Below are 22,510 nucleotides of genomic sequence, written 5' to 3' on the forward strand. Positions count from 1 at the left end.
TAGGGATTGGCTAACTTCACTTAGCATAATCTGCTCTAATGCCATCCATTTCCCTGAAAATGTCATGATTTTGTAATTTTTTAGTGCTGAGTAATATTCCATTGTGTATAAATGCCACATTTTTTTTTTATCCATTCATCTATTGAAGGGCATCTAGGTTGGTTCAACAGTCTAGCTATTGTGAATTGTGCTGCTATAAACATTGATGTGGCTGTGTCCCTGTAGTATGCTCTTTTTAGGTCTTTAAATAGGGAAGAGAGATGGGTGGGAAAAGGAGGGAGAAGGGGAATTGCACAGAAGATGGAAGGAGACCCTCATCATTATACAGAATACACATATAATGTTGTGAGGAGAAAAAAAGAAGAAGTGTGTCACATTAGATTGGGTAGGGAGATGTGATAGGAGGGGAGAGGGGAGGGGAAGGGAGGTAGGAAGGGCAGCAGAATAAAATAGGCATTATATTATTATTATTATTATCATTATTATTAATATATTATATTATTATTGTTGTATGTATATAGGTAACTGTATGACCAATATGATTCTGCAACCTGTACAATCAGAAAAATGAGAAATTATACCCCATTTGATTCAACTGTATGAATTGTCAAGATCATTGTACTGTCATGTGTAACTAATAAAAAAAATAATTAAAAAAAAAAGAATTGAGGATATAATAGACAGATTCAATTGCTGCCCACCCCCCAGATGTACTTTAATGCTTTTCTAGACTTTGCTCCTTGGCTCCAGGAAGTCTTAGGTCTATTGGCAGTGTATTGTCAAGTAAAACAGAAATCATCTTGGGCTTTTGTTCCCATAGTAGCCCACATCCCATTCCTTCTATCCCAGGGGCCCTCACTAGATAATGCCTGTGTCCCTAGACCTTCTCTCTCCTTCAGTCTTAGTGAGCTAACAGCACCCTCTTGTTATTCCTTCTCCAGGTACTATTTATGCCTTAGTGATTCTCTAAAGTCTGCATGTGCTTTAGCCAATTGTAGTTTAATTAAACTAATTTCAAACTGTCCCATAGTGCCTGTTCCTCATCCCCATTCACCATCTTCTGAAGCAGCATCTTCAATTCTTTTTTGACTCCTCTGTTTCACTAAGAAAGACCCTTGGGATTATTTGGGTCCACTGAAAGGAAACAGGATGATTCCCATCTCCATAGCAGATTATCTGCTGGATAAATTATACCTGCGACTTAGCTCTTCTTTGCATATAGTATAACACATCTGCAAGTTCAAGCAATTAACAACTTTTCATACTTGGGTTGGGTCATTATTCTATGAGAGATACTACTCCTCAGCATTTCATGACCTTTGTCATTTTCTCTTTAGTTCTTATTGCTAATCAAAACCCTGTTTATTTTTCTTAATTATTCTCTTTGGTTTGTGGTCCCCAAACAAAATATCAGTTGCTGAAAGCAAGCTTTTTTCTTTGTATTTTTGGAGAATACTTACCTAGAATAATGTCAAGCATACAGTAGACATTTAATAAATAATATTTTAAAAAATAGATTTTAATAAATTAATAGTTAATTTACCATATGGGATAAAAGCATACATACATTTTTTTCAAGAGAGATTATTATTTAATGTGTTTTTAAAAATTCTGGTCACTATTTGCAGAAAAGAATTTCTGATATAATTTTGAATGGGATGAAGGATTTAGTTTGGACCTAGCTGTATTATAATTGCTATATCATGAGAAACATCTTGAATAAACATTATTTTTGACCAGAGAGTGATCTCTTTAAGTAAATCATAGGCTCCAGGATTGACCAAGTAATAATTAACCTTTATACAAGTAATAATGTGGAGAAAGCAGTAGAAAATATATTTTATATATAAGCCTGTTAAAGATAGATGGCAGGATAGGAACAATAATAATAGTGTAAGAACTAAGAACTTTAGCAGGCATAATATATATTTCCATTTTCAATTTCACAGCTAAGTAATTAAAAACACTAAATAAGAGATCTGGATTTTGTTATCAGTTGATTTGAAAAGTTACTGAGTTTCATTTCCTTTTAGACTTAATTGGCCAAAAATAATGCATTTTTAAACCATATTGTTTTGATTTTATCTCTCTGACAGAAATTTCCAACAAGAACAACTAAGAGGAAGAACTGTTTATCTGGGGCTCACAATTTCAGAGGTCTAGTCCATCACAGACTGACTTCATTGCCCTGGGCCCAAGATGAGGCAACACATTATGGGGGAACATGTTCAGTGAAGGAAAGCTTCTCCCCTGTGGCTGGGTGAGGAAGTAGAGAAAGAGAAAGCATGTGGCGAGGAAGGGCCACAGGGAAGATACACTTTCAGGCCACATCCTTTAGTGATCTATCTCCTCCAGCCACATCCCACCTGCCTGTAGTTATTACCCAGTGATTTAAACTAAGATGGACTAATAAGTTTATAGGTCTCATGGCCAAATAATTTTACCTCTAAATATTCCTGCATAAACAGGTATTTTCAGGAAACACCTCATACCCAAGCCATTATAGACATTAGTAAAAATTCTGCATCCATCACTGCATACATGAAGTTTATATATATGTAAATGTTGTCAACAATGTATTTAGATGACAAGAAGAATTAACAAGTTATTTTTAACAGGGAACTCCCACTATAATAGGCCTTAACAGTTCCATAGGACTTAGGAGTCATTTTCCCCAGGAGATGTTCCTCAAGAAGTTTCACCCGTCTAATCAGTCTATATCTGTAGTGTCCATTAGTAGCATTATTCATCATAGAAAATTGTGTCTTACAAAATTCAAATATAACCTTCTGAGGACTTGATGGGCTCCACTCAGTAGATGGGAATCTACTTGATTCATCTCAGTATCACAGTGGCCAAGGTCATAGGTTATAAATAAATGTACATAAAATAAATTATTAATTAAATACATTACCAGTCATGGTATTGACCTATGATACCAAATCTAGAGATGTCAAGCTCATAAGATTATGACACATCCCCTTTTTACACACACGAACAGTGTATTTAGATGAGAGAGCCATTGAGAGAGCTTCTCCTCGAAAGCAACACAGAATGAAATTCCTACCGGCATATATTACATCCCTCTGGAGTATTATTTTTTCAAAGCCAAACATTCTTAGATCTTTCTGCTCATGTTTGTATCTTATGATTTCTAAAACAAGGCTAGTGGAACTCAAGTACACTTCTCTTAGAGAGGGACAATGTCCAATACAAGGGGATCTTTTCCTATGATGCATTCATGGCCAGCTAATATTGCTTACACATATGCAAAACATTGCAAAATAGCTAAACATGTGTGCTTTTTATTTTAATAATGGTGTGTTTCCTTGACACATTTTTCTTCTTAATATGTACTGCACCTATTGATTTTCTTGCCCTTGGTGTGTCCATAACGAGTCCTTGTTTTAATGTTTCCTGGCAATTCATTCACTCTGGCCAACATATATTGAAGGAATGGCTTGAAGGATGGAGATATTAGAAATCTTAGTTCTACAAAATTATATTCTGAATCAATATGAAAATAATTTTCAAGACACAAGACATCATAAGCATTTGCATGGTCTTACAAAGTATTGGCTCAAAACATACGATATGGTCCATGCTGCAATATTAGTATGAGCTTTAGAATACCAACACACTTTAAAACCTAAAAAAATAGATGAATTTTAGTCAAAACATAAGAACACATAGGATATAGACTTGAAGATTATTTTATCTGAATGAATGGTGATAGACTCAAGAACAAAAATCTTGGTAAGGTCAATGAACTAAGGAGGGTCACGCAGCCTGGAATATCAGAACAGACAAAAAAACAAGAAAGTAGCTCATACAACTGCATTTTCCCTTAACTGTTTTGGTATAAATTATATAAATGATGTATACATACACAAATTCTAAAAGAATTTAGAAAGGACACATGTTTCAAATTTAATGTAAATAAATTGGCCAAAAATTTCTGGATATAGAATACTAGTTTTATATCTATATCTGTACCTTTATTTATACAATACATCTGTCCATTGTTGGTTGCATAACAATGTAAATGTACATAATACTGCTAAAATTTGCATTTAAAAAGTTAAAATGTTTATTTCTTATATCCTGTATACAGACAAAATTAAAGTTTATAGAATAACAAATATATTGAAATTGATATCAATAAGCTTCCTCAAGTAGGGCTCAGATATTTTAGAAAAGTACAAAATGTCATCACTATATGATACACAATGTAGATATACAATGTGGAAATCACTAGTTAATTAATGCAGACTAGTTACTTGGAATAATTTGGAAAAAAAACTAAATGCATTAAAAAATGTTGAACATTAATTACTGCATTAGATTCAGTTATTAAGAGTAATATTTTTTGTTCTAAATTGAATATCTCTGTTATTAAGGTTACTATGATCAGCAGTATTCTGATGCCATGCACTAGATAAAATACTACATTATTTTGCTTTTTAAAAAAATATTTTATAACTTATAAAGGCTTTCCGTTGCTCTTTAAACATTAAGTATAATTAAGCATTATAATTTATATAATAAGCTGATACAAGCTTATGATATAATAATATATCATTATATGATATAATAAATAATTCAATTTCTTATAAACATTAAATATAATAAAACAATGCATGTTTTATAGATGCACTTACATTTGGATTTTTATGAATATTATTTATTTATAACTTAAGGCATATATATGAACATACCTATAGCAAACTATTTCTTGGTTAAGACAAAAAATTATCAAACAAATAACTTTAAAAAAGTACTCTTTCTTGATTTAGTTCATTCAATAAATTAATCTATATTAATGTCATGTATTTATATTTAGAAAAAAAATCTTGCCATATCTACTCAGAAATGTTAGGAAGGCTTATCAAAGTGAAAAATCAGTATAAACATCAATTTTATTTTCTCATGTCTAATAAACAAAATATAGAAATATTTATCTCTTCCTAAATATTTATGCACCAGAAGTTTTGATGAGACTCTTCCTTTAAGAATTGTTTTAAACTATTCTCTACACTCAAATGTGGAAAATTTTAGATAATATTGGCTTTTCATGCATTTTATTTAATAACAGCAAGAGGAATCATAAAAAGAAGCTATATGGCTGGAACAAATGGAGAGTATTTCTGAGAAATTGCAATTATCCTTGATTTTTGATTTATTCTTATCTACCACAAGGTGATAAATTTGACAAAAAGTCTTCTTAATGGTTTTTGTGCATGAAGAACTAGTTTTCATTCTCTTAATGAAGTGTCTCATCATCCACTCTTTTCCTGTCTAGTGGTCTGAGGCAATGCTACTACGAAGACTTCTGTCTCCAGTGAAAATCAATGCTTCAAAAATCTATTATGTACTTTATGCCAGAATTGTTTCACATTTAGTTCTATATAATAAGCATTATACAAAAATATAAACATGAAATTATAAAGTCGTAATGTGTATTCATATATTATGTTGTAGTGTAATACTTTCGAAAAGAATTAGAATTTATTTAAAGTTAATACTGCCCAAGTAGACTCAAAAGGAGAGCATTTGTCTTGACTCACATAACTGATATCTGTATGGTATTAATTTGACTATAGCTAGTATATTCTTAACACAAGTATTTAGTTTATCTCTGTATATTTTTTTTTTCTTATTTTCAGTTAGGTTTTAATTATATCCACATCACCTACAGTTTTTCTTAACAGCATGAAGTCATTCATCTTTCATTGGCCACCCTGCTTAGTATATAAACACAAACACCCTATAGAGTACATAATTGCAAACCCATGAGAGTATTCTAAAACTGACCCTCTTTCTTCACAAGTTGCTATATACTTTTTTTTTTCTTTCTTTTGTCTCTCAGGAGTGCTCCTCAGAGACTGAAGTAATTCATATTTTCATTTCTTATCAGATTATCCATAAAAGTAAATTTGGAAATGATTTAAAACTCTTTTAAGAAAAAATAGCCCAGGGGCTGGAGTTGTAGCTCAGTGGTAGAGTACTCACCTAGTACATGTGAGGCACTGGATTTGAGCCTTATCACCACATTAAAAAAATTTTAATTAATATAGGTATTTTGTCCACCTACAACTAAGAAAATCGCATATATATGTATATATGAAGAAAAACTAATGACCCAATCTAATGAAAGGATACATTTTAGATGATGTCCCTTCATCAATCCTTTATATATTCTGCCCATTTTCCAAAACACTGTAATTTCTTGGAAAGTTTGTGTCAACATAAACTTCATTGAACAACATCCTCAACTTTTTTCTTCTTCAATTTTCCCTGTTCTTCTAAAATAAATAATTTTCCCACAGTTAACAATAATCAAAAATCTTGTTTAATAATGATATTGACATATATCTTCCTACATTCACTCCCATATTTACTGTAAAATACCTTCTAAAGGTTACTTCCCCATCACACACTCACTGGTAGCATTTCATGGTCTGACATTTAATCTACAATACTCTGTCTAAACCAGAGGAGGTTTAGACCTTCTGGATTCTCTTCCCCTTATAATTGCTTCTTGTTTTAGTTAGTCTTTTATCTCTGTACCCCAAATACTCAACAAGAACACCTTAAAGAAAGGAAAATTTATTTGAGGTTCACAGTTTCAGAGGTCTCAGTCCATAGATGGCCAATTCCATTGCTCTGGGCCCTAGGTGAGGCAGCATATCATGGGGGAAGGGTATGGTAAAAGAATCCTGCTCTTCTCCTTGCACTAAGGAGGCAGGAGGTGGGGAAAGGAAGATGTACCCTTGCAGGGCACATTCCCAGTCATTTGTCTCCTCCAGCCATGCCCAACCAGCTTACAGTTACCACCTAGTCCTTTCAAACTAAGATGAACTTAGTAGGTTTCAGATCTCCCAATCCAATTACTGTACCTCTGGACATTACTTCATTAACAGAGGAGTTTTGTAGCAATACCTCATATCCAAACTACAACACTTCTCAAAGGAATCCTTAAAGGAAAGATGTGTTCTCTTTACTCTCAACTCTTTTTTTTATCTAGGCAAAGAAGAAATCCACTATCTTACTCTCAGCTTCAAAACTTCTGTTTCCCCATTGACCTCATCACAAGGGAAAGAAGTGGGCATTTACAGGAAGTTCTGTAGGTCCTGCATTTGTTTCCAACTTAGTAGAAAAACAATATGCTTTGTTTCTAGGCAACATTAGTAGATGGCTAATTATTAATAAATTATCTCATTGGCATACCAGATTTTAGCACATACCTCTCTTAGGAAGTATATTTGGATTATATCAATAAATTGTATACAAATATATATACATAGACATAATGTGTCTTAAAATTTATAAATTTAATATTTTTCATCAACAGTAATTGATCTGCACATTTTAAAGATAGTTTATTTTAGTATATGTTGACAATCCCCATTATCTTCAGCTAACATAATTAATGGTGCCCAATTTATTTTGCAACATATTTAATTGCACTATATAAGAGGGGATAGAATGGCTATCACCTGGAGTTTCTGCTTTAACTATGATTTGACATGGAATACCTTCTTCATTCACTGGTTAGAGTGGACGAATCTCCATAACAACGTATTTAGAGTTCAAAAACAGACTGCTTAGAAGAAGAGAGATCTCATGTCATATATAAGGGAAAATAGGGGCTGAGGGTTTCCTCAGTGGTAGACCACTTGCCTAGCATGCATGAGATCTTGGGTTTAATCCCCTGCACCACAAAAAAAGGGGGAGGGATATAAGATCTTTCATGTGCATATGTTCCTGCCCTTTCTACATTATCCATATTATATTTGGCCTTTAAATCTGCAATTTAGGTTAGTTTTTTTGTTTTTTTTTTTTGTTTGTTTGTTTGTTTGTTTTTTTAGAAGTGTGATGGCTTTGAAGACACAGACTACAGAATCAATGGTCTTCATGTCTGTCACGCTCTCCTTTGCTTTATTACAAACCTGTCTCTCTTGGCTTTAGCCAGCCACTTATGACACTTATACAGATAGCAAAGATGATATAGGATTTCTCCATGCACTGATAAGCCTAAAAATGGAATATAATTTAATTCAGCCAAGAAACATGAAATGAAAAGTTATTTAGCCAGATGAATTAAAAAATAGACTTTTGAAAATTTAAAATAAGACAACCAGAGAAGTTGTAAGTATATGTGAAAATGTTTAGATTTACACAAGTCACTATCTATAGCAGATAGGTGAGATGCTGTTTTCTTTGCTCAGTATGAAGCTCACAGAATCTTTTTTGCTCTATTAGAATAGGTGATTTCCATGCCAAGAATTAATTAAAATTTAAATATTTGAAGGAGTGGTGATTATGTTTTCTCTAATAAAAAATTTACCTGTCTTGGGATCAATAGAGAAATAAGGTTGTCCCTGAAGAATGCTGTAAACAACTCTGGCACTGTTTCCATAGGTCGGGTCATCTGCATCCGTGGCCTTGACCTGGAGCACATATGCACCTGGAAAATAAGACAGTGTGACTCTAGCTTTCTTCCTGTACAGAGTTGAAAGCCATTTCTATAATTTGCTGCACTCTATTTTCCTTTGGATTTTGGCATTTCTCATGGATGTCATGAGATATTATGCCACTGAAGAAAATTTAACTGTTACCATCAAAACATCATACAATGACACATCAGAACCACAGTGAGATATCACATCACCCTATTACAAATGGCTAGTGTCAAAAAGACTTAGAGGCTAACAAGAGCTGGTGAAGATGGGGAAAAAACAGAACTCTTGCTCAATGCTTGATAGAATGCACATTAGTACATCCATTTGAGAAATTAGTGTGAAAGTTCCTCAAACATTTTATAACAAAACTACTTTTTGAACCAGTGGTTCCAAGAGAAATATATCTAAGGAAAATGAAATCAGAATGTGGAAGGCCATCTGCATTCCTCTGCTCAATGTGGCACTATTCACAATAGCCAAGAAATGGAAACGACCGAAGTGTTGCTCAACTGATGAGGAGATTAAAAAAAAAAGTGTTACAAAGAGGATAATAATATGCCCTAGAAATTAAACCCTGTCCCTTGTGGCAGCATGGACGGAACTATAGATCATTATGTTAAATGAAATAAGCCAGGCACAGAAAGACATGTATTCCACCTATGTATGGAATCTAAGCATTTGATCTTATACAGGTGGAGAGTGATATGGTGGTTCACAAAGGCTGGGGAAGTCAAGAGTGGTGGATAATAGGGGAAATGTTAATGAATATTCTGAGTAACAAGAGGAGGAGCAAGAAGCTCTGGTGTGGTACTGCATCTAGGGTACTATAGATAACAATAACATATCCATCTAAAAGCAACCAAAAAAAGTATTTTTAAGGTTTTCATCATAAATAAATGATAAATATTTGAGGAGATTCATTAATTTGATTTAAAATTTCACAATTTTTACATGTATCAAAGGATAACACAACATTTCATTAATATATATATATATATATATATATATATATATGCTATATTTTCACATATCAGTTAAAATAAATTTAAAAATGTGGAATCATAGAGCTGTTACTTCAAATAGCACATATTTTAGACATCTATTTTAAAAGTTAAGTCCATTTCCAGTAGATAGATCATTGAACTGAAAGTTGTCAAGATAGTATTATTGATTTCTACACTAAAGAAAACATGGACACCACTTACATTAGCTCATCTGCTTACTGTGGATGCTTTAATTTCATGATTAGAATATCAATAGCTAAGCTAAAAGGTTTAGAGGCTTACTGAACTTTAGAGGTTAAGTGATTTGCAATTTCAAGTTACAAATCAGCAACTGCATACTCGTATTAGGAAGCCATTAATTAGAAAAGAATACTTGAAAAATTGAAAACCATATTTAATTGCAGTGTCAAATAGCTACAGAACACCTCTTGGTCTCAAGACTAAATTAAACTGAGGGTTCATTGGCATTGAAAAACACTGAAGACAGTCCAAATTATCTGTAGCTTTTCTCCTTTTTTTTTTTTTTAATTGAGAATATTATTTAAGTACTAAAAGGAAGTTGGAGAGAATTTTTTCTGTATTTTTCTCTTATCTACTTAAGCACATTCATAAATCAGTCTTCAAGAACTTTTTAAGTACCGCTTCCCAATGTCTTCTTCGACATTGTTATTCTTAAATGAGTAAAAACAAAAATCAAAGATATCATACATAACTTGTAAAAAATTATATTTTGCTTTTAATTAGAAATATCTGCTAAGCATACACACACACACACATATATATGTATATGCTGAGCAGGGATGAGATATATATATATATATATATATATATATATATATATATATATATATATATATATATATATATATATATAGTGTGTGTGTGTGTGCATCCTAAGTTTTACCGTGCACTCTATCCCTTGGAGGCATTCAGAGTAGTTGCTGTGTTTGGGGAAAGCACAGTTGGCCCTTTCCATTCAGTTATTTATTTAGCCTTTTCTCTCAAGTTGGTACCAATTTGAACTTTGAATGAACTAAGTCTTATAAAGTCTAAAGAAATGAATCCACTCTTCACTATTACTTTTTAAAAAAGTAAAGTATTAGAGATTAGAGTAAGAAATGCTAACTTTCCCTGGGCGCAGTGGAGTGTACTTCAAATCCCAGCTCAGTAAGAAGCTGAGGCAGGAGGATTCCAAGTTCAAGACCAGTCTCTGCCTCTTAGCAAGACTTTGTTTCAAAATACAAAATAGAATAGCTGAGGGTATTGTAACACAAAACAATAAATCAATAATAAAGAAATAAATAAAAATTATAAATTAAATGACAACTTTTTGTAGATATTCAATATCAAATGCTTTTGCTTAATATGCTTTGGTATATTCTATCAACAAATGAAAAACATGTTATAGCAGCCTTTCCCAGGACAAGAAACTTCTAGAAGGAAAGGAGGAAAATACTACTAAGTAGTTAAGAGTGATGAGTAGTATTTTCCATCACCAGCACCAACATTTCCATGCCATCAATAGTTGCATTAATCATACAACTAATCATAATGAAACCATGATTAGACACACACACACACACACACGAAATTTCATTATGATTAATGTTTGCTTCTGTGAATCATTATGTTCCTGTCTTAAGGAGTCATCAAAACTGGACTTTGCTCAATGATGTAGATATGAACATTTTATCAAGAATAAATTTTCCTCTGCTCAACAGTTGTTTTTACCCTCAGATTCATTACCTATATTTTTCTTATTTCTTTACCATACATGTGTTTTATAGAAAAGCCTATCAATTTTAAATATTACCCCAATTCTAAATATGAAATTGCAGTTTGTGAGGTGTGAATTGTTCTACTGTATAGGTACATTTGAACTTAAAACATTGTTGAATAAGTAGCAAATAAAAATATTTAACAAAATAGATATGTGTAGTAACAAATTTAATAAAAGTTTGCCAAACCTATACCACATGCAATATCAAAAGGAATACAAATATAATCTTGTCTTCCTTTTTATGTGTCTGTTTTTAATGTTAATATGAACTCCCAGTAAACATGTTGAAGAAAATTTTTTCTTGAAATCTAATATTAAAATCGAGAGTGAATCATTTATAAAGTTTGTCATGTAAAAGAGTTGGAGTACTTCATTAATACATAGAAGTAGCAGAGATTTTTCATTCAATCCTATTAGTCACATGATAGCAAGAATACATGTTTCTCTATTTCAAGCACATTATTAAAAAGAGCTGTCTGTTCAATTTCAGGATAGGTGAGTCCTGGCTTGCTATGTCAACTCTCCCATGCCTTTCTCTATAGTAACACAAAAACCAAAAATTTCATGTTGTTTCATGTTTCATGTTGTTAAGAATTCTCAGTTAGAGGGCTGGGGCTGTAGCTCAGTAGCAGAGTGCTTGCCTAGAGTGTGTGAGGCACTGAGTTCGATCACCAGCACCCCCTTCCCCCAAAAAATACAATAAGGGCATACTGTTCATCTAAAACTATAAAAAAAATTAAAAAGTATTCTCAGTTAAATTTAAGGAATATTTATGCTTCTAAGCAAGACTACCTTCTTCAGTGCTAAACTCGCACACCAGTTGTTCTTAACACTATTAAATCCTAAATGCCCAGGAAGTAGAAAAAGGTTGTGGATTTGAGGCGAAGCCATTTAGTGTACAATAGGGAAATAATATACTAATCAATAATTTTCACTGAAAATGGAGGGGTCTTCCATGTTGACAACAGCCTGAAATTTATTTCCTATGCCTCAAATTCAAGTACAACAATATAAAATTCTAACTGCAGTGCAGAGAGAATGTAGTTCACAGAGAAAAAATTACTTTATAAATGGTTGCAGATAGTGTGCAGAATGTTTGAGGCAGAGTATCAAATCACTTCAAGTTCACTTTACACTGCCCTAATCAGTACAAATTTAATAGTGTATTTTTAGTAATAGTTAAAGCCAACCCTAACATATACATATAAAACTAAGAGCAACAGAAAAATTGAACGTGGAGTTGTATTATATAATAATGAAGAAAGAAAATGCATCGGGGGAACCCAATTGAGAGAAACTGAACTAAGTAAGTGTTCCCTAACATCTAAATGATCATGATTTAGAATTCATTTGAGATCCAATTTGGATGTGGCATTAATAAGACTATGATAAACTACAACAACAACAAAATACTAAAGGCTCGGGTGACTTAAACAACAGAAAGCAATGTTCTCACAGTTCTGGAGGGAAAAAGTCCAAGACCAAACTGTGGAATTTTTTTTTTTCTGGTAAGACTTTCTTCTTCCCTTCCAGATGGCCACTTTCTCACTCTGTCCACATGGTCTTTCCTTTGTGCTCATGTGAACTGGGAGAGCTCTGCCATCTCTTCATCTTCATATAAGGAGACCATATCTATCAGTTTTAGGGCCCCAACCTTATGACTTCATTTATGCTTAAGAACTCTTGAAATGCTGTGTCTTGAAATACACATGAATAGTTTGGTATTGGACATATTAATTTAGGGGTGGATTACAATTCAGAATAAAGGTGAGGAATGTTTTCTATAGCAATCAGGAAAAAATATTTGAGAAAGATAATTTATATAGACAAATGAATAAAATGAGGTAAAGTTTTTGTACTTCATTTCTTTTTTTTTAGAAAGGAGAGAGAGAGAGAGAGAGAGAGAGAGAGAGAGAGAGAGAGAGAGAGAGAATCGAATCTTTTTTGTAGATGGACACAACAAAATGCCTTTATTATTATGTGGTGCTGAGAATCGAAAATGGGTCCCGCCCATGCTAGGCGAGAGCTCTACCGCTAAACCGCAGTCCCAGCCCTAGATCATTTCTTTAACAAATAAAATTCTATATACTTATTGTATACAGCATGATGTTTAAAATATTTGCGTACACTATGGAGTAGCTAAATTGAGTTACTTTTTATATGCATTACTTGTCATACTTATCAATCTCTGGGTTAAAAAAAACCTTAAAATTTGTACTAATTTTATTAGTGATTTTCAAGTATATAATACAGATAATTTTTGACTTAGTGACAGTGCAACCTAAAACTTTTTTTTAGTTTCAAAATGATATGAAATTTGTACATACGTTCATTTTTACAGTCAGTAAAAACCATACTTCAAATTGTGAAATACGCTCTTTGCCTGAGCTAGTGATACACAGTAGATAGGATACCCACTTAGTATTCTCAGAATCATCAACAGCAGGCAACAGCTCCCACAGGCAACCATGTGACCATGAGGGTAAACCACCAATGCTCTTTTTTGGAGATAGGTATATAACAAATTAAATAAAATATTCAGCACTTTCTTATAAAATAAGTTCATGTTGATTTCACCCAACTCTAACCTAACCTAATGGTTCTTAATATGTTGAAAGCAGGTATAGGCTCAACTGTGATTTTCGTATGTTGAGTGTATTATTCAATGCTTAAATTATTTTCAAATTGCAATGCTTTCATTGTATGTAAATCTACCTGTACAATGTTATTAATTACAGTCACTGTGTTGCACAGTACATCTCCTGAACATATTTACCCTGAGATTTTGACCAAGATCTCCACAATCCCCCTCTTCCCAGCTCTTGGGAACCACCATTCTGCTCTCTGCTTCTATGAGGATTTTTGAAGAAAGTTTATTCCATGGAGAGACAAATTCTAGGGCTAAGTCACATTAAATGTGCTGAGGGATCTAGGGAGCACTGAGCCACACTCACTGGGGATGACAAATGACATAGAAGGGAATAATAGAGAAGATGAATGTGTATGGCTTTCCAAAGCCATTGTTAGGCCTATCCTACTTCTCCAACACGTCATTGTCTTTGTCTCATTATAACTCATTGTACCCTCTAATTACCCAATTATCCCTGTTTCAGCTTTCTTTTATATAAAATATAGAATTATGCACACATTCTCAAACATTACTTTGCTCACTCAAATCTTGAGTGGACATCCTACAAAAGCACAAAAAAAATTCTTCTGATTTTTAACTAATATTTACTTAGAGAGTACTCATTTTAGAAGTTTCTGTTTATTGTCTCTAACACAAATAATTCTGCAATTGGAAAATTCTTATCCATTGGCACAGCTCAGTGTAAAGGCATTTGAATTCAAACATGTCAATATCCATTGTCAAGTTGTTCTACAAAGGACTATACTAATTTACATTTTGACCAATGTATGATTTCTAGCGTTCTTATCAGTTCTCATATGCAGTTGTGTTTTGAGTGCACTTTGGTAGTCCATCACCTTATGTTTATTGTTATTTCCATCTTGTGTATGCATTAGATACACACACACACAAATATAAATTGGTATTGTATTCTTAACCATCTGTCCTTTACACATTATGTTATATATTAATTGGCAAATTGGTCATATATTTCCTAGCTTATTTTTATTTATTTTTTTAGCTTTTGTTTTTTATATTATCTTGGTTCATGATTTTTGTGGAAAACCTTTTTTTGTTTGTTTGTTTGTTTTTCCCTTTAGCATTACTAGGGGTTTAATCAAGGGATACTTTATCACTGAAATACACCCCAATCCCCCTCCCTTTTTAAAGTTTGATGCAGAGTCTTGATAAGTTGCCAAGATTGGCTTCAAACTTGTGATCCTCCTGCCCCAGTCTCTCAGATTGCTAGAATTATGTGTGAGCCACCATGTCAGGGTTCATGAAATTAGGTTGTGCTAATTAGAACTTTTTATGCATATATGTTAACATATATGTGTGCGCATGTACATTACATACATACTTTAAAATATTATGCTTTGTCCCTGGTGAGATTAATTTGTCTTTATTGTCTCTTCTTCATAATTTCTATCACAGTGTATATGGGTTCTGGAACATAGAAAAGACTAGTCAACTTTCTTTCACAATGGAACCACATAGGCCTTGCTTCTGCTTGCATATGTCTTGTGATAATTATGCTTTATTTATTTGATTAAGTTAAGAGTGATATCATCAGTGTCTGAAAGTAATTATAGTATCTCTACTGTCTGCATTTCATAACACAGAAATTGAAGGTCAATGCTAATATCACTCTCTTTGATACTACCACAGATGACTGTAGCAAGACAATAGTAGATTGCAGTCATATTAATTCACAACTTCAACTGAAGTAGTCATTAATTTGTTGGTGCATGAATTTATCCTTTCAATCAACATATATTCTATTGTATCCACAGATATCACTTTCAACATACAAGAAAGCATATTGCATAAACAAATATTCTGCCAAAGCCACTTTTAGCATGAAAATTTTATATTCTGCATACTATATTACTTGCATTTTGGGTACTTAGTAAATAAGTACACAAACTTGCTAGAAATACATAGACACTTTAAGTGTATTAAATCTAACATACAGTTTCTATAGAATTTTTTCTTTAAAATATTCCCAGTGTATAGGAATATTCTATTCATCAAATACATCCTTTGCTTTTTATCATTTTGAGACTGCCTAAATCCATTTGCATCTTCACCACTATGAAGTAAAAAGCATCTCAAATGCTTGTGCAAAGATTAGATTTATCATGAGGTGCATCATATTTTTTGTTTGTTTTTTTTTTCACTTTTGCCTTATGTACATTGTATTAGAACATTGTAAATGTTCTAGACATATAATAGGATGTATGGAATGATATACATTCTGACACTTATTCAGCTAACATTTGAAAAGAAAAATACATAAAATTGAAAAACCATGAATTTTATTATCTAGAAAAGTGTATGTAGTATATGCTATTTAAATATATGTAAAATAAAATAAATACCACAGAAATTTATTTTTTTCTTTTTTTTCATCACCTTCTAGAAAGTCCCAGCACTTATCTCTTTGAGTTTTGTTGGCTTGAAATGGGTCACATATACAATCCAGAAATAATCATTGTTAAAAATTTTTTTAAAAAATTATGTAGTTTAAATTTGAGCCTATTGATTCCAAAGAATTCTACTTTTGCATCCATGGAAGAGTGGGTGATAGAAATAGTGCTAGTGTATGGACAGTTTAGGGACTGCTTTCTCTCTCTCTCTCTCTCTCTCTCTCTCTCTCTCTCTCTCTCTCTCACAGTTTAGGGACTGCTTTCTCTCTCTCTCTCTCTCTCTCTCTCTCTCTCTCTCTCTCTCTCTCTCTCGTATTTTATTGTGTTTTCACTGGATATGATGGCAAATGCCTGCAATCACAGCGATTCAGGAAACAGGCTGGAGGACTGCAAGTTGGAATTCAGCTGTACTTTACTGAGACATTGTCCCAAAATTAAAAATAAATAAATTAAAATAAAGGAATGTAGCTCAGTGGTAGAGCACTTGCTTGGCATGTGTGAGGTCTTAGATTTAATCTCTAGTACTACACATGCACTGAAATTACATTATCATTATAATAACTTTCATAAGATCACATTTCCATTTAATTAGAGTACTTCTGAATTCAAGTATATATAGTGGGCCAATTTTATTATAGTCTACTTTTTTTTGGTATTTTATTATATTTTAAAAATACGTCCCAAAGTCACTTTGTCTAATACATAGAAAATAAAATTCAGATGAAAATTTAATATTAAGGGAAGGGGAAGAGCTTCTCTGATCATCAGTTAATCTTCTATATAGAATCACATTCAGCTCCCTACCTGGAAAGGTTTCTGTACTGCAGACTTTTACTCTAAAGCTGTATGTTCTACTTCTCAATCTCATTCCTGTTAGCTGCTAGGTGCTAGACCTTGGTCAACATCCATAGTTTGCCAGTAACTAGACCAAGATAAGTCTTGATTGCATTCTAGAATGGCTTTTTTTTTTTTTAGAACTTATTGTTCAAATTCATTCCAGTCTATTATTAGTGAATCATTGATAAAATATGTCCCTCCAACTGATATTATTTTTTATTAAGACATTAGTTTCTCATCTAGATCATAGTATTGCAGTTTTTAATAACCCCAAATCTGCTTGTTTAGTACCTAGCATCAATTCTGTGTAATTCAATCACACTTGTCTTTTATGTAAAAATGTAAATTTGACTTTGTCCTCAGCAGGATCTCAGATGTTCTTGTGAACTGCCTCTCCCAACACCTCCAGGTTCATCTCTCGCTAAGGACTCTTCTTTATGCTGCCTCTGTAAAATAGCAGTTTCCTAAGAGATAGTGCTGCTCCATATTCTGCTATTGATTCATGCTGTTGTTGATGTTAGAAATATCCTCTTTGCCTACTTCAAAGACTGGCTCAGTAGCTCCTCTTACAGAAACTCACTTCCTGTGTGTTCAGAATGTCTTGGTTCCTTTCTATCCTTCCCCTACTGTGTCTTCCACCAGTCACCTACAGACTGATTCAGCTTTACTTTCTTTTGGAATCTCAGAAATACTATAGATCTTGGTTTATAATACGTACTAATACGTGTCTCTTGTGTAAGTTAATAAAGGAACAAATGTGTCTGGCTAAATAGTAGTTTCAATCAATTGATGTTAGAAGTTTTCAATGAAGCCTTAGATTCCTCGACTTAGCCTAAAAACTCAATGTTCCACCCTGTCAATAATTGTGACAGCAGCACTGTTTTGCTGTCTGTTGCAGAAATCAAAGGAGCAGCTTCAAATCAAAAGTGTCTTGAGAACTCTTAAGGGCAATGGCAAAATAGTACCAAAAAAAAATTGGTTACTAGCGTATTGGCAATCCTGACACTTTAAGCCTTGTTAAATTTATAGAAGAGTGCAAAATTCTACTTTTATTCCCCACAAAGAGAATATACTTTCCTAAGAGCAAAAATTAAACTGACACCATATGCAGAGAATTTGTTTGAATAACATTTAGAGATTGTTATTGTAGTTCACATGACCTGGAACTAGGTGACATTAATACTGATTATCACATAGAATCAAAGGCATGATGATACATATGACTTTGCCACACTTGCAAAATTGTTTTGCATTCCCTTGAGTGCTGGGCCCCATGTTGCAAATGTGTGATACCAGTAACTCTGGAGTCTGAGATAGGAGAATAGCAAGTTTGAGGCCAGCCTGGGCAACTTTTCAAGACCTTCTGCACCTTAGAGAGATCCTGTCTCAAAATAAAAAACAAAAGTGTCTGCCTTAGTTCATGTGCCTTCTGATCCAAATTCTCCCAATTCATTAACCTGACATCAATTTCTTCTTCTATAAAACAGGAAATTTTGGAATAGATTCTTTTATGCAGATAAATATTATGAATACTGACAGAGACAGATTGTATTTATAGTTCCTGAAATCAAACACTGTTGAATGGCCCAATCTTCACATATGATCAAGTTATCATTTCACATTATAGTATGAAGATTGGAACGTGTGATTTGCTTTACAGCTGCAATATAGCAATCATTCTCATGATGATTTTTATTTTAATATTATAAAACAACTTTAAAAGTTATGTATCAGTTTCAAAGCTCACTAAAAATAAATAAATATTTGTGTTTATAACTATGTTTATTACTAATTTATCATTTATAGAATAATGTTTTATTGACCACTTTGAAAATTTCAGAGTAGCACACATATGAAAAGGAAGAAACATTATATCATTAAACTATAATTTCCATGCATACTACATGGAACTTTGAATTTAACCAAGAACTTACACAATTGATTCAGATAGCTGGAGGCATTCCTGTTACTTACAAAAGAAAAAAGTGTTAGTTTTTTTTGTTTTGTTTTTGTTTTTTTTTGTGCTGTAGACTTCTTTTTATGACATTTTTTATGACAAAAGTAGAACAAAGTATGCCATTTATTTCCAAATAAATGTGATGAGTCTTAACTAGTTTAGGACTTCAGTATTTATCTTGAAGCTTCTACCTCTATACTGAAGTATTATTTTTCTTTTTAATATCTTAGTGATTATGTTATTACATGGAAATTTTCACGTATAGTATTTTTAGAAAAGCTTTCAGGTTGTAAACCAATGATAAAATATAGTAGAGATTAAAAGACAAAAAAGTGGATTAAAAGTCCAAGGGAGAATGAGTTATAGCTAGCTGAGTTTACCTAGGAATGTATTTTATGACCCAGCTGTGGAGGCAGAAAAAAAAATAATAATAATAAAAATCCAGAGCAGCAGTAGCTGATGCTCTAGGAGGATGTGAGGACTAAGAATATTAAAGCAGTGAATTTGATTCATATTTGTTTTAAAAGGTAGATTAAAAATTTGGTGAGGGGAAATTTTGCCTAGTAGAATTGAAAATTATTAATGAGTGCTATTTAAAATAATAATACAAATAAAAAAGAAAACTGTGAGAAGATAAATTTCAATAAATTTAGCAGCTAGCTAGAAGTCCATCAGGCAATTCAGAGTCCTGAATGTGTGCTAGGCCTGAGGTTGGGCTCAAGTTGTCCTCCCCTTTCCTGAGCATTGACCTGGGGCCACATTCAGGCAAAGGCTGCCAAGACTCTGAGATTTTGGCTAGCAGTATATGTGGCTTTGAAGTTCCAGAAAGCAGTTTGGCCTATTCCATAAATCTTACCCAAGGAGGACCTCTTACTCAAACAAATTTATATTTCCTTCAAACCATCTTACTCATCCACCCCCACTGCTACCATGATTTCCTTTATGACCTCTTTTGTAGAGAGTGCTCTTTTCCTTACGGGGGTTGTACCTGGAGTGTGGCTTCCTTTTCCTCTTCAATGTCCCTGCACTAGGCTGGCACTTGTTTATTGGAGGATCATGTTAGCATGGAATACTTTACATGTACTGCTCCTTTAGTTTTTCTTCTTTAATCTGACATATTTTATATCCAGAAGTTCATACCCTATGAACTAGAAGTAATAGATAGCTAAGTCCTTGTGGTCCCCATCCATTAGCATTTTCTTCTTCAGAAAGGTAACTTTATAGGCTCAGCACTTCTTTTTTTCTTTTCCTTTTCCTTTTTTTTTTTTAATGGTAAAAGGAGGGATTTTTGCATTTAAATGCAAACACAAGACTTCCCAAATTTCAAAATTCTGAAACCACAGAACTTCCATTTGCTCTTCCAGTAACTGACACTGAAGATACATATTTAATACCAGGGGACATTTTTTAGATGTTCTCTGGTGTGTTTTTTCTTTCTTTTTAAATTTTTTTCTCATTTTTTTAGTTTTTTTTTTTTTTTTTTAATTTTAAGGCATGCGTTAAGTGACCAGAATTTCAAGCAGCTAACTGAAAATAAGACAAAAAACAAGCAAAAGCAAAAACAAGAAGCACCACCATAAGAGCAACCAAAAAACTCTGCTGTTAAAAACAATGTTTGAAGAACTTAAGACCATTTTATATGAGTTTTGGGGAATTCAGAAAGTAATTCTCATCTGCAGCCCCTCTTCTTCCCTAAAATCATAGAAGCACAGCAATTAATATATTTTGAGATACTACAATATGTGAAAACAGTATGAAATATTTGATGTGTATATTGCATTGAAAGTTAAACCTATCCTACCTCTATGACTCACACTGTTTTTTTATAAATGTAAACACTTACATGAAGTTTTAGTCAGATTTTTCATTGCTGTGACCAAATAATCTGACAAGAACAATTTAGAGGAGGAAAAGTTTATTTGGGGGTTTATAGTTACAAAGATCTCAATCCATAGACAGTCTCCTCCATTCCTTGGGGCTCAAGGTGAGGCAGAATATCATGGGCTAAGATTATGGTGGAGGAAAGTGGCTAAAGATATCACACCAAGAAGCAGAGAGAGAGCTCTGTTCAACAAAGACAAAATATATACCCCAAAGGCATGCCTCCAGTGACTCACCTCCTCCAGCCACACCCTACCAACATAGTTACACCCATTTAATCCCTATCAGTAGATTAACTCACTGATTGAATTTAGGCTCTCATAATCCAATCATTTCATCTCTAAACCTTCTTGAATTGTCCAACAAATGAGTTTTTGGTGGACACCCTATATCTCTATACAATACCACATGATAATGCAGGTCATCTAAAGTCAGGACTTTTAACAAATACAATGGGGGGAAACTCATTCAGCTGAAACCAAAGCCTTTGCTCATAGGCACCATAATGATGAACTATAGGGTGAAAGGAACTCTGGGTTAAGTATCAAATTTGCTTTTATTTGTACAGCTTGGTACAAAAGTTTGTTTGATTTTATTTGCATTTTTGTTTTAAATCAGGAATTCAGCTCTTTAGAAATGCATTATTCATTGTATTTTGTTTTATAAGTAACCAAATAGTCTATTTCAGTGAAATTTAGTTTTATATTTATGGTTTTTCTTTTTTGATATTAAATGATATTTTTAAAAAATACATATATATTATAGGATTTCACATTAACTGAATATTAGGTACACAACTTCAAAATCAGTTTTGTATGCTTAACACTAAATATAAGTAATATCTATTAAGACTTAGATTTTTATTTTATAGTCTTATCATTTAAAAAACTAGCTCCACTATAACCCATATTTGACATTGAGCAACACAGCAGAGGAATTGATAATTTATCAAAGTGCTAATTTCCAATGCATTTGTGTACTTCATGATTTATTGATTTGGGATTTCAAGATAAATAATAGATGTCTTACCAAACCAAAATAAATTCCAAAGCAATATTTGTAAAGTTAGATCAAACAATATTTCCAATAGTTAATTAATAAAACAATGTCCAGGATTCTTTGCTTCGTTTTTAGCATGAGACAGATATTATCTATAGATGTTTTTGTTCATGCTATAACAAATTAAGCACTGCTTCATTGTGCTGATTCTCCCATTAATTGAAATAATTTTGTCAAAATTTATTTTTATGTCAAGTTGTTCGAGTTGTTTGTGACTTATATGTAATTTGCTTTATTGACACACTCTCACACAGGCAAACACAGAAAGTGATATGAAGCACTTTCGTATGAATCCTTATTATTTTGCTAGTGTTTCAAGAGGAATTTTTAATCAGAAAAAAAGATTTGAACCAATATAGATTGGTTGTATTATTCTCATTATTGTGCAGGTGTCTATGTATTCCATTTATAGTACAACTACCACATTTAATAGTTGACAAATTTAAAGTACTATATTAGGCAGTTTTTA

The 22,510-nt window shown here is 32.8% G+C and overlaps 1 protein-coding gene across 4 annotated transcripts in view; it reads right to left on the reverse strand.

The window, feature by feature from the left end:
* Cdh12 (cadherin 12) overlaps nucleotides 1-22,510 on the reverse strand; it is a 659,985-nt gene that overhangs the window by 84,874 nt on the left and 552,601 nt on the right. For all 4 annotated transcript variants that reach the window (XM_071611883.1, XM_071611880.1, XM_071611881.1 and 1 more), the window contains one exon: nucleotides 8,351-8,470. In XM_071611883.1, the coding sequence (XP_071467984.1) occupies nucleotides 8,351-8,470 (120 nt within the window). The remainder of the gene's footprint in view (nucleotides 1-8,350; nucleotides 8,471-22,510) is intronic.

Source organism: Marmota flaviventris, chromosome 5 (assembly GCF_047511675.1).
Source record: "Marmota flaviventris isolate mMarFla1 chromosome 5, mMarFla1.hap1, whole genome shotgun sequence".
Taxonomy (NCBI): Eukaryota; Metazoa; Chordata; class Mammalia; order Rodentia; family Sciuridae; genus Marmota; species Marmota flaviventris.